General features: G+C 43.9%; 1 protein-coding gene across 19 annotated transcripts in view; it reads left to right on the forward strand.

Annotated features, from left to right (window-relative positions):
• LTBP1 (latent transforming growth factor beta binding protein 1) overlaps positions 1–14,033 on the forward strand; it is a 394,177-nt gene that overhangs the window by 217,163 nt on the left and 162,981 nt on the right. For all 19 annotated transcript variants that reach the window (XM_036262366.1, XM_036262365.1, XM_036262362.1 and 16 more), the window contains 2 exons: positions 1,912–2,014; positions 7,465–7,536. In XM_036262366.1, the coding sequence (XP_036118259.1) occupies positions 1,912–2,014; positions 7,465–7,536 (175 nt within the window). The remainder of the gene's footprint in view (positions 1–1,911; positions 2,015–7,464; positions 7,537–14,033) is intronic.

Genomic DNA, 14,033 nt, shown 5'->3' on the forward strand with positions numbered 1-14,033 from the left:
TACCCTCTGCGCTCCTCAGTCCCTCACCTTCACTAACACCCCTTTGTTTCTAGTCTTATGCTTGGAGCATTGCCTCTTCTTCCTCCTTCCTTGCGTCCCATGTCAGCCGGAGGCCCCTGGGACTAAGCTGAAGGAGCCTGGGTGCTACCGACTCAGCCCGCCTGTGCTTCCTTCTCTCCGGTTGTCCCTGTCGTTCCCGTGTTCCTCCCTCCTCTCTCGTCCTCTGCCAGCTTTGGAGAGCACGCGCGTCCTGTCAGAATCCATAAGAAACATGAAAAACAAAACACACCCTGAAGACTTCCAAGCCGTGACTAAAACGTCATGAACTGTGCTGGGCCGTCCCTGGATTCCTTGTAGGACGTGGCCCCTTCGAGCCTCAGGGAGCCGCCCGCCTGGACCCGGGGGGAAAGAGGCACTGTCGCTGGAGGCCTGCTGGGTGCCTGGGGTCTGTGCCCGGCTGCCCTTCGGAGGCACCCGCCGCTCGCTGGCCTCTGTGCCTCTGCCCGTCCGGACGGACAGCAGCTGCTTTGTCCCTTCGTTCACTGAGCACTGCACGCGCTGTGTGTGCGGTACACAGGGATGCGTCTGCATTGAAGTGAAATGCACTGTAGAGGCCGTGGCACCGTGAGAAAGGCCCGGAGTAAGGCCAGGGAGGAACTCGCTGACACTGAGGACACACGAGGCTCCCCGTGATGGTTCTTTAGAATTGGGGCTCATGAGATACAGAAAGTTCCTCCGGACAAAGAAGAAGGAGAACCATCAGAGAAAGAAGAAATGTTTGGAAAGACAGTTTATTTAGAAAATCGTAGTTCTTTGGTCTGCCTGGGGGATGGGTGGAGAGAGGGGAAGGGGGACAGGCAGAAAGGCAGAACAGCCGTCTAAGGCGGGACTAGAACCTTCTGGATCACGCCGGGGAGTTTGCGGTCTTCAGACAATGGGAGTCAGTGACGGTTTTTCATCTGTAGAGAAGTTTGAGCAGATTCAGCTCTGGACGATGACTCTTGCAACCGCCGAGAGGATTTTGTAGAGGTTGAGGCAGATGAAGGCGGAGGGGCTGTCCCTGAGATGTGGGATGAGGCTTGGCCACACCGGGAGGAAGAGGCAGGTGGCCCCCTGCATAGCTGCCCCCAGGACGGTACACACAGCAGGGCTGTTTCCCTAGACTCTTCCCGACCCCATTGAGTTGGCCCCACTCAGGCCCTTGCCTCTCAGCCTCTCTGACCTCCCATGATTGACCAAGGTCATGAGATGGATCTTTACATTTGACAGCGTGAGTTGTTCCAGCGGCCTCTAAGCCCTGCTCTTCCACCTCCGGGTCTTGTTTAAAACGGCCAGTGTCTCCCTAGCTTGGCTGACCTCCCGGGGTCAGATCGGAGCCTGCCTGGAGCCCGCGTCCCTGCCAGAGCTGATCTGGCTCGGTCAGTACGGTTTGTTACAGTGTCATCTCCTGTTCTGTCCCTGCCTGGGACATGGTGTTATTGGAAGAGCAGAAGCCTCTTGCAGATGTGATCTGTCCACGTTCCTGAGGATTACACACCACCACGCTCTTAGAGCCCCGTTTCCTGTGATTCACAGGAGAGATTTCAACAGGTAGTTGAAACTAAACTTTTAACATTTATATTGATCTTTTAAATTTTCAGGTTCTATTAAGAAAAGACAAGAGAGTCCCCTGAGCAGTGACAGGTTTCCCTAAGACTAACAATGCAAGAAGCTCTAGAAAAGACGCTTGCTCATTTCCATGTCATCCCGACTCTGTCACGGTGTTTCGTTTTGGAGTTTCAGAGGGGTTCCTGCCGCTAATTCTGCTGGTAACAGCGCTGCTGGTTCATAACGCGGCGGAAGCATAGCAGTGCCCGGGCGCCGGGCGTCCGGCCCCCAGTTAACCTGCCTTCTCACACCTCCTCCTTGCAGTGTGGCAAAGCGCTCCCCGGCCTGTCGAAGCAGGAGGACTGCTGCGGAACCGTGGGCACCTCCTGGGGCTTTCACAAATGCCAGAAGTGCCCCAAGAAGCCATGTAAGTGCCTTTCCATCCATCCTTTGTAGGTTAATGCAGCATATCTGTTTCGTTAGACTGTCCGAGAACCCACTGAACTGTAGAACATCGTGCAATAATGTGCATTTCCAGAAACCTTGCGGGTCTGAGAAAAGCTTCTCTCTCTCTCTCTTTCTTTCTTTCTCTTTCTTTTCTTTCTTTCTTTCTTTCTTTCTTTCTTTCTTTCTTTCTTTCTTTCTTTCTCTCTCTCTCTCTCTCTCTCTCTCTTCCTTTCTCTCTTCCTTTCTCTCTCTCTCTTTCTCTCTCTCTCTCCCGAGGACATTTTTCCATTTTTCATTCAGGTAGAGTGGGAGGGAGAGAGAGGAACAGAGAGAGAGAGAGAAACATCGATGTGAAAGGAACACATCAAGTGGTTGCCACCCGCACAACCGACCAGGGCCGGGGACAAACTGCAACCGAGGTACATGCCCTTAGAGGGAACCGAACCCGGGTCTCTCAGGACCGCAGGCCGACGCTCTAACCGCTGAGCCAAACTGGTCAGGGCCCACTCTCTTTCTTTTTTTTTTTTTCCTCACCCGGGGACATTTTTCCACTTTTTGTTCAGAAAGAGCGGGAGGGAGGGAGGGGAGGGGAGAGAGAGAGAGAGAGAGAGAGAGAGAGAGAGAGAGAGAGAGAGAGAAACATCGACGTGAAGGGACACATCGAGTGGCTGCCACCCGCACGACCAACAAGGGCCAGGGACAAACTGCAACCAAGGTACGTGCCCTTAGCAGGAACCGAACTCGGGTCTCTCTGTACCGCAGGCCGACGCTCCAACCGCTGAGCCAAACCGGCCAGGGCCCCACTCTCTTTCTTAATAAGTATAGTTATCAGTTGACTTCTTCAGTTGGATTACATTTTTTAAAAAAGCCTTTTAAGAGGCAATATGTAAATAAAAGGCTCTGCTTTCTCAGGTGAAGAGAAAATAAGATAGCTTTTAAAATGATAACTGTTTCAAACCCTATGAAAAGGTCAGTGCCGCTGTGATTTCTTAGGTTGACTTCCTTAAATGAAATTTTTATTAACAGCCACACGTTCTGTTGTAGTTTTTATTATACAAGTTTTCAAAATTCACTTTAAAAAAAAAATAGCTCAAATGAAGAAACGATTGTGGCTGACTTATAGTAACTAGGACACAGTCCTCTCTCTTCCCTTCTCAGTCATGCTTCATGCATCACAGTTCTCCGTGACGTGGCCCTCCACTGCCACCGCGGGCTTTTACGCATCACAGTTCTCCGTGACGTGGCCCTCCACTGCCACCGCGGGCTTTCATGCATCACAGTTCTCCGTGACGTGGCCCTCCACTGCCACCGCGGGCTTTTACGCATCACAGTTCTCCGTGACGTGGCCCTCCACTGCCACCGCGGGCTTTTACGCATCACAGTTCTCCGTGACGTGGCCCTCCACTGCCACCGCGGGCTTTCATGCATCACAGTTCTCCGTGACGTGGCCCTCCACTGCCACCGCGGGCTTTTATGCATCACAGTTCTCCGTGACGTGACCCTCCACTGCCACCGCGGGCTTTTACGCATCACAGTTCTCCGTGACGTGGCCCTCCACTGCCACCGCGGGCTTTTATGCATCACAGTTCTCCGTGATGAGGCCCTCCACTGCCACCGCGGGCTCGGCTTATTCTACAAAGCTCTTCTTAGAACCTGTTGATTTGAATAAGTCCAGATTTACGTCTTTCTGTTCTTTTTCCCCCCCAATTATTGTTTGTGTTTTTAGTTTTTGCATGTAGCATTAACTGTGGAAAACTGATTTCTGATACTTTTTTAGAAAGACCAAGGTAACATGTTCTAAGTGGAGTGTTTTTACGCTTATTCGTCACGTTTTTTGGCCAAGAAAGCGAGTGATATTTTTCTCAGTCATCTTTTTTTGCCTTGTATAACTGAAGAGCATTATAGTTTTTTATTTATTTATTTATTTTTTAATCCTCACCCGAGGACATTTTTCCATTTTTTGTTCAGATAGATCGGGAGGGAACCGAACCCGGGTCTCTCCGGACCGCAGGCCGACGCTCTAACCGCTGAGCCAAACCGGCCAGGGCAGTTTTTTAAAATATAGTTTATGCTGCAAGGAATTTCTCATTTGCTTCAATTGGATGATTTTTATTTGATTTGGTTGATTTTTTTTTTCCAACCTCCGAAACCTCTCTGTTAAGTCTAGAATCTGCAGTCTTGAAATTGCTGCTCCTTATGTCTGTCTTATAAACTATTCTTCCATCATGATTATTTGTTTTAAATGATTGTCTCTCAGTTAGATGTCCTTGCCTCTTAAACGGGTATGTTCTCTAAGTCTTTCGATGCCTAGAGTCAGTTTCACTTGGTGTCACTATTTTGTTGATATTACTGTCTTCTTTCAGAGGACCAGTTTGTGGAAAAACCCACCAAAGTGTCTGATATTCAGTGAATTCTTCACTTAGGGAAAAAGCCTCCTGAATAAGGAGTTGAGGACGGAGAGGAGCTCCCCAGTGGGCTTTCTGTGGTTTGGTGCCGAGGGGCAGCATGGATTTCCAGCATGTGGCTGAGTGTGACAGTCCCTCCTCCCTGAAGGATCCACTTGCCTGAGGTTGTGCTGGGGACCTGAGCAAAGGGAAATCTCAGAGACATGCAGTATGATTTAAAGAGTTTGGAGTTAGGTAGACCTGTGTTAGGCTCCCAGCTGTCACTTGCTGTTGAGTCTATGGATCATGAAAATGAGAGTCTGTGTCTAAGATGTTGAAAAACATTGCCTCCCTCCCCCCCTTTAACTGCCTACTCTTCACTGACTGTGTATGTTGTGGGGATAGTGTGAGGGCAGAACATTTCCCACTGCCAGGTCTAAGAACTGAAGGAAGACAGGTCCAGGCTTACAGCTTTGTCTGGGGGCCTAGTTTTTGTTCTCTAACACTTTTTTCATTGTATTCCTTATTTTTATTTTCCATTTTTCCTTTTCTCTATATATCCCTTGCTTAGTTTCTTCTATTTTCTCTCTTTTCTAACCCCAAAGTTGCAAGACAGGGGTAAAGGGAATCCCTCCTAACCTCTTACTTTCTTGTCTAGATAAGAAACTTCTACTCCCAATCTTTTATCTTTCTTATCCAGAATTGAGTCATCTGGGGATAAATTCATCTGCTCAGTTTGGCTCAGTGGTTGGAGCGTCAGCATTGGCCTGCGGTCCGGAGAGACCCAGGTTCGGTTCCAGCTAAGGGGCTCGTGCCTTGGTTGCAGTTTGTCCCCTGGCCCTGGTTGGGTCGTGTGGTGGCAACCACTCGATGTGTCCCTTTCATGTCGATGTTTCTCTCTCTCTCTCCCACTCTATCTGAACAAAATATTGAAAAAATGTCCTCGAGTGAAGATTAAAAAAAAAAAAATTCATCTGCTCGATATGGTTCTGTTAGCTCTATATTTTAATGCTGATACTCACTTAGAACGTGAAAGTACAAAGTTGCTAACATTTTAACTAAAGGCTGATGAAAATAAATTCATATGCTGGCCCATTCGGTGTATAATACTGAAGAGATTGATTCCATGTCAGGAAGGGCAGTGTGGATTATGAATGAAATAAACTACTAACATCTTGACATTTCCTTCGTTTGTGCCTAAGTGACTCACGCCCAGGAGCCCCACTCGGGGTCACATTCTTCCTGTGTCATTTAGAAAGTTTCCTTGGTTGGTGCACTCTCTAAATCATGTTCCTTTGGAAGAGAGCAGACTTTCCTTGGCTTTACATGTTATGGTTTTGTGTTCCATGCCTTTTTTTTTTCACTCAAAATAGTCCAAACTTCAGTTTCAAATGGGTTTTATTTAATGTTTGAAATTTTTGTTTAGCCAGATACAGAAGGACCTTTCCTTGTTGATCGTTTTCTACTGTGAAAACTTAGTTTTTTATCTGCACGTGATTCCATTAAATAGTCTGTAGTCTGTTAAAAAATGTACTCAGCATGAGCACGTCACTTGTCCTTTAAAAGATTTCAGGAGACAATAAACGTTGAATCCCAAGCTTAGGAAGACTCCAGCCTGACCGTGTTCTGACTCCCCTGCCTTCAGGGAGCTGACTGTTGGAATTTTTAAACAAATTAATATCTCTCTTTTACCTTTGAACCGTTCGCAGACCTAGAGTCCCCAGTCTCTGTGGGCAGTCTGCTCCAGCACGTGGGGAGGTGGGGGAGACCAAACGTAGGCCCCGAGCTGAATGGGCCACGCCCCCTAGCTGACTCTCCCTTCTCTGAACCCCCTGATCTAAGACCCCTCACTTGAACCTTTTCCCAACATGCGGGAGGGTCTGAAGGTAGGGGAAATAGTGCAAAGAAAGGAAAGGAGGAGGAGAGGAGCAATACCAGTGAATACTCACCCTTTTCCATTAGTGCTGAGAATGCAAAATAATTTTATTTTCCATAAGAAGAATTTTTTTTTTTTTTCAGATTTCCCTTTTTACTTCTTCTTCGGGTCTTTTTAGTAGTCTAGCCTATGTTGATGATCGCCCATTTTTTGTTGTTCATTATCTTTTAAATAAAAGAATAACCCCATTTCAGGAACTGGCAGTGACCCCGTCATTCAGCGAGTGGGCACTTGGGCAGGCACTGCTCCAGAGTTACCCCCAGTCCACAGCACACCCGAAGGCCCGGTGGTCGGGACACTCACTGCACAGCAGGGAGCTTCCTTCCAGGTCGCAGGGCTATTGCTAGGCAGAGCCAACATTTGAACCTGGGTCTCCTTGGTTCCAGAAATCACACTATTTTGCCTATGCCAAGAAGTCGCTCAGGTTTCACTTTATTGTGTTCAAATTTCAGCGAATAGGGTTTTGTTGGCAAACTGGCGCCTGCAACATTTGTATTAGTGAGTTTTCTGAGAGACGAATTCATACCACTGATCACAGCAGCCCCTTTTACCTGCTGGCTCCTTCTCATCACCTCCTGTTCTTTCCAGGTTCGCAGTAGTAAGCATCAGCTCATAACTAGAATGTGTGATCCTGCATTTAAGGCGCGCATATCATTTATTGTCTGAAGTGGGACACTTTCGGGAGTGAAATGAAGTGCTTATAAGTGAGCTTTACTGGAACATCAGGCGTCACTCAGGACTGTTCCAGGCAGCTTAGCGTAGGTTCAACCTACCCACGATAAGAAAATTCAAATGCCTGTAGCAAATCATTGGGCAGGAAGTGACCCTTTGCAATATTAATGAGGAACTACTAACTGGAAGAAAATATAAAAGTCTTATGATTCTTTCATTTCACATAATCAGCATTTCCTGACAAATAATTGGGACTATGTCTAATGCAAAATATGAAGTGTACTAAAAATCAAGATGATGTGAAAGAAATTAATATACATTGAATTGCATGAGTAAGACCACTGATGCCTTAAGTGGCTTTGGTTATCATGTACAGTACTTTAGGATTGTTGACTTGAGACTAAGCATGTAACAAAGAATCATTTTTTTCCCTTACAGCTTATCATGGATATAACCAAATGATGGAGTGCCTACAAGGCTATAAGAGGGTTAACAACACCTATTGTCAAGGTAAGGTGAACCGAATTCATTGGTATAAACTCAGTGGTCGTTTGTGCTTTTTAGAAACCGGAGTTGTTTGACCACGTTTTGCTCGTTAGCCCGGCAGGTGAAGGTCACACCGTGAACCACCTGCTGCTACTCCATTTAGCTGTGTAGAAATTTTTTTCCTTCTATTAAGTTGCAATGAAATCCACAGGAGATTGGATTATATGACGATCACTTGGTGGTCTGCATGCTCGTCACCTCCTATCCATGCATGGGCATGTGTGTTTGTACATGTGAGCACATACATGTAGACTACGTCTTTGCTGACACGTGTTTGGGCAGCAGGGTTCCCTTTTTTCTATCCGAGTCTTGCTGGCCACTTCGAAGTATGCAGGCTTTGAACATCAGAGTGAACGCACATTGACTGGGCAGGAGGTGAAACTCCGCAGCTGACTGAGAACTGTCCTGAGTGCTTTTGCTTGATTTATTTGGAAGCTACAGCAGAGTTGTACAAGCAAGGAGAACCTCAGAGATCATTTAGCCCAGTGTCAACACTTCACGAATGTAGGACACTAAAGCCCAGGCCGGTTACATGACTTTCCTGTGGCTAAACAGATAGAGCTGAGGCTGTAACTCAGGTTTTCCGATGCCTGGTTTAGTACCCATCTATGGTAACAAATTTTGTTATTTTGTGGGATGTGCAGTTAATACTCCTAATTTCCCCTTGCGTGTCCAGGATGAAAATGTTGTTGTTACTTACTGGAATATGTGTACATCGACATAAACAGAAACAGCTTACAAGAGATTTAGTGAACCCAAGTCCACGTCAGAAATGCAGCAGATGCCTTCCTATTTGTGGTCCGGGGCTCTGTATTCCTGACCTTGCGGTTAGAGGAGGTAGATTAAGGTAATGTTATAAAATATAGGCCTGGTTCATGTCAGAGGAATATCTCAGTTTACTTGGAATTTTCTCCAGTAAATTGTTCCGTACTGCTTCTGCGCTGCTTTTAGGATCTGTAGAGCTTTTGCTCACCTAAAGAAAACCTTTTGGAATGCACATAGACAAACCATATCTTTAAAATGTTCTACCTTAAAATATTACAAGCCCTTGTCACATGTGAGAGAATTTTGGGAAAGTTAGAATTGACTGCTCAAGGAGAGGACATCCAAGGCACTTTCTGAAAAACGTCTGCCAACCTTAGTGACAAGGGAATCGTGGTTCAATCAGCATCATTTAGGAGTTGGTAGAGTTTAAGATATCGCGAAAAGAATGTATTAAATGAACGAAAGATTGAACTAAATGGATGGGAGAACGAGTGGGTCAAGTGAATGGATAGATGGCAGTGGAGAGATGGTTTCCCAGATCTGGGTAAAGATCTATAGGAAAAAGCCAACCCGGTTTTAGAATGCATTAGTGGAAGCAGAATGAGCAGGGCATTAGAACAATGCCTTGGACCCTCCAGTCAGACCGAACTTGAGGTTGGGGTATGCGGTGTTCGGTTGTCGGGGCAGCCGAGCTTCCGAAAGGCCCAGAAGCCTGAGAATATTTAACGTGGAGAAGCATAGACCAGAGAGAAATATAATGGCTGATTTGTAAACACGCCTTAAATGTTTGACCAACTGTCTTACAAACAAGGCTTTTATGAGTTGCTTCGAAAGCCAAAGTCAGTAGAATGGAGTTGCAAGGGGGCATGGTTATAACTGCAAGTAAACTTCTCTGTGGAATGGAGTCCCCCAACCTTGTACTGAAGAGCCCGTGGAAGGACTGTTTCCTGCCCAGAGATGTGACCCCACAGATTCTGAACTGGTGCTCAGGGATGCAGCAGGGCACTTCTGTCCCGCGCAGTACTCGAGGTTGGATGCCTCTGTAGGTACGTTCCCGTTCTCCGACGCTGTCATTACCCTGTCTCCTGGGACGGAGGCTGTGCGTCAGAAGAAAGCAGTGACATCGGGGTCTGTCACACGGGGTTTAGCCCCAAGACATGTGGTTTCCTGAAGTGTCCCCTGCGAGGAAGTGTGTCTTCTTGCTCCATTAGACTGTAGACAGAGGAGGGTCCTTAGTTATCCTTCCCCATTCTAATCCTTCATGGCTGATTGTGAGAAATACTCCCAAGTGTTAGATGCTCCTGATGTTTCAGAGTGTTAAATGATGAAGAATAGGCATGTTTTCTTGGGGTGGGATTTGGACACTATTAATCCCAATTAGAAACGGAAGCATAGAGAGAGTAGGTAACTTTCCCAAGGTCATACATAGGGAAAGAGGCCCAGCCAAGAATAAACTTTTAAACAACACATTTCTATGTGCAATAATGTCTCCTTCACCATATATAAAGTATTACTAATGTGAATAGATGCGAATAGTAGCTAATTGGAAGAGAAGACATGCCATGTGTGCTGAACTTAATAGAAGTCAAAGCAATTGGCATTTATTTGGTTTTATTTAATAAGAAAGGGTGATAGTATATTCCTTCTACTGGCTGGTTCAAGATTCTAAGAGTTCGTTTTTATAAAAATACTGTGGAAGCAAAAGTGAAAATTTGCAAGTAATCACTTGCTATCTCATTTAATGAAAAAGAATGGAGAATCTTTTATTTTCTTTCTTTATTTTTCTTTATTGATTTTAGAGAGAAAGGAAAGGAGAGGGAGAGAGAGAGAGAAACATCGATGAGAGAGAACATCAATTGGCTGCCTCCCGCATGTCCCCCACTGGGGATTGGGCCCACAACCCAGGCATGTGCCCCAGTGGGGAATCGATCTGGTGACTTCTTGGTGCATGGGTCCATGCTCAACCACTGAGCCACACCGGCCGGGTGAATGAAGAATCTTTTAAATACTTGCTTGAGTGTTTGCTTTGCCTTTCTTGGTATGGCTGGTATGAGGTGACCTCTAGCAAGTTTTGTTCATGCTGAGCATGTCAAGTGGTTCCACTCGGTCATTCGCACCGATGGTCAGTAACACCGAGTCCTGGCTTCCATTTGTCTCAGGAGGCTGTTTGCGAGAGCAGTGTTACACTTTTTGGTGTGGATTCTGGACAAAAGTATCACAGAAAATTCTATTTCATGGCGCCTCAAGAAGGCACCGCTAAAGTACACCACCGAGAAGATTGACTCATAAAATAATGCGATGTCATTCTGCATCATCTATTAAAACTGCGTTTGAGAAAAGGGCTTACTTTCAATTCCTCTTGTGATGTTATCGGTCAGTAACGTTAAATAGAACTTTCTCACGTTACATGTGTCCCCTCAGTTCTCCTAGAGCCTCAGCTTTTGATTTGGGTATCCTACGGTCTTCAAAAGGAGCCCATTCAGCATCTGATTACCTGCGCATTCCACATTGTTCTTACGGCTCAATGTCTTCTCAGTTTCCCGAGCACATTTAAAATTAAAGTGATTAATAACTAGAATTACATTATTTTCGTCAATGATACAACGTTCACTGATGTGCGCTCGGTAACAAAGAGCCAACTGTGCCCAAGTTAATTTGAGGGGTTTTCAAGTAATTGCTCTCTAAGGTGGTTTTCCCTTCCCTCTGGTGGTGCTGCAATTATCTGTTCAAAGGAATGATTGATTACAGACACACTCGGAGCTCTGAAACCTGCCTCACTACCCTCCGATTTTGGAATTGTTGTAATTTTCTTTTTTATTTCTCATAACAAACAGTTCAGTTCTATTTCCTTGTGGATCTAAAGCGGCATTTGTCATTTGATTACTGCAGGTCTGATACCGAAAGAGAATTAAATGAAATACTATATCCCTGCAATGGTGGTAATAGGAACCTCCTCCGTTCATGCTGCTTTATTTACTCTAAAGCTCAATTTCCCCCCAAATTACTCTCACTTGCCTGTAACTTTGGTGTGAGATGAGTTAATAAATTAGGTGTAAATCTAAGCTTTAAAAGTGAAATGTGTTTCTGAAAGTATTTGGGGACCAATCTATTTAGTGAAATCTTTTATTGAAAACAAGTGTCTCTTTTGATATACTAAAATTGCTTACATGGTTTTAGTGTTTAGGTATAAAATCAACTTAGCATGCTTGTCTACATTTTTACCGTGTGTCCACTTGCCGTGGGCCGTGTAGAAATGTGCAGCAGAAGGTGTCTGCACTTTTATAATCCAGTGTACGCACATTCCATTTTCATAGGTAGTCTTGAGAACCTTTAAATATTCAGTGTTATACAAACAGTAATTGGCAGGGCACCTCTGAGCTGCAGACCGAGGATATGTAATGAATGACAAATATGACATTCGTTTTGCCCTTGGGTTTAGTGCAATTAAATCAGTTCAAATCAGCAGGATGTAATTTGCTTTATTCACTGTCCCAACTAGCTGAATTTTCGCTGGCTCCCAAGGAGCATATGGAAGCAAATAGATAAGAGTTGTCCATATAACTGTCTTTTGGCGTCACTTTATCACACTGGTTATTCCGCTTTAATATGATACCTTTACAAAACAGATACATTAGAACACGGTAATACTCATTAGCAAAACTTTCACTGTATGGTTCCTTTTAGACAGCACCTCAAAGTGCATCTGAAATTGAATTTTATTTGGATCCTAGAAAAAAATAACGCACATTGTTTCAAGGGCGTATCTCTGTGTCATGAAATGAAACTCACCAGTCATGAAGACTGTTCCATATAAGTAAGCCATTCATAGAACTTTTTGGTTATGAAGACTTGCCTGGATCGTTGCATTTCAGACCTCTTCATGACTACCAGAAAAATGGATTGTGTCTACAGGAGAGTGAGCACATGAAGTCTGGTCTTTGAGAGCCTAGAAGACTAGAAAGTGCAGGTGAACTCAGGAAAACCTTCCTGGCTGGAGAAAAGAAATGTGGCCTGTGGCATAGGGCTAGGTTAAAACAAGTAGGGGTAAGATGTAGTGCAGTATAGCTTTAAGGCAAGGCTCCTATGATTGATTGTAGGCACAATTTGCAATAGAACAGGCTTTGTGATTCATGCTGGGTAACAGTTACACTCCTTTTAACATGGAAATGTCCAAAGGCCATTTATAACAACTTCTTGCAAATTTAAAAAGAAATGAATTCATGGTTTAGAAAGAGTCATCACTTTATAATTATTTTTGTGGGTGTAATGTAAATATAGAAAGTCTTTTTTGTCATAGAGTTAATAGGTAGGAGAATTTACTGACATTTTATCAGTGTTTGCGCTCAGCGTGGTTTCTTGCATCCCATTCTTTTCTTTCTGGGTTCACATTTGCTTTTGAGGTAGGTTTGGGAGATAAAATACTGGAAACTCAGTTAACTGTTTATCTGAAATTCAAATTTAACTGAGTTTCCTGTATTTTTATTGCTAAATCTATATTTTTAGATTATAATCTTTCACAGTTCTTTTAATGGGACTCACTGAGAAGTGTATACTTTATATGTCTGAAACCCCATTTATTTTGAGCTCATTTTATGAGACTTGTATACAACTGTAGGTTAACAGTTGTTTTTCAATAATAATTGTGTTTCAATAATAATTCTTATACTAATGTCATCTGATTTCCATTTTTGATACTTTCTTTGTAGATAATCTCTTTTCTTCCTTTTGAGATGGTCTCTTAATTCTCTGTGTTCTCTAGTTTTATAGTGACGTGTTTCCATTTACATTTATCTGGATTTTACCCTACACTGTCAATCTGAAGACTCATGTTTTCCTCAAATAGGAAACATTTGGAATAGGGTGTTGAGCTAATGTGTAAATATTGTAAATTGTTTTTCTGTGAGTATATCGCAAAGCTTATCAGGAAAAAGCTTAAAATTGTATAATCCATTATCCACAGGTAAAGTTTCTGTACCTGTTGTAATACGTAAATGATTTGACCACCTGCCATTCATACACTCATTCATGTTACAGACATTTAATGTCAAGTAGGGGTACTCTGAGAAATACAGAACGTAATAAGACTGAATTCTTTCCCTTATGAAGATCACTGTTCTCACATAAAATTTAAAAATCAAAGTAGCTTGTAGTAAGTACTTTATGAAATACTATACAATTTCAGAGAAAAGTTTGCGTTTAGTTAGAAAATCACAGATAGTATTTAAAAACATATTCCTTTGCCCTGGCCAGTTTGGCTCAGCAATTAGCGTGGGTCCACACACCAAAGGGTCACAGGTTCGATTCCAGGTCAAGGGCACGTACCTGGGTTGCAGGTTTGATCCCTGGCCCAGATCTGTCGGGGCTCATGCAGGAGGCAACCAATCTATGTGTCTCTCGCACATGGATGTTTTCTCTCTTTCTCTCTTTCTCTCCCCTTCTCCCTCTCTTCCCCCACCCCTTCCTTCCATTCTCTCTAAAAGTCAGTGGAAAATATATCTTTGGGTGAGAATTAACAACAAAAAATATTCCTTTAAAAGTCACACTGTCTTTCCTATTTATAAAAATAATTCTTACCTATTGCTTAAAATTTAGAAATGAGAGATAGCTATAAAGGGGAAAAATGAAAATTTGCTATATTTCCTGCTAATCATATATATATATCTATATACATATATAGATATATATTTGAAATTTCA

Source organism: Molossus molossus, unplaced genomic scaffold (genome assembly GCF_014108415.1).
Source record: "Molossus molossus isolate mMolMol1 unplaced genomic scaffold, mMolMol1.p scaffold_m16_p_15, whole genome shotgun sequence".
In the NCBI taxonomy this organism is placed as follows: domain Eukaryota; kingdom Metazoa; phylum Chordata; class Mammalia; order Chiroptera; family Molossidae; genus Molossus; species Molossus molossus.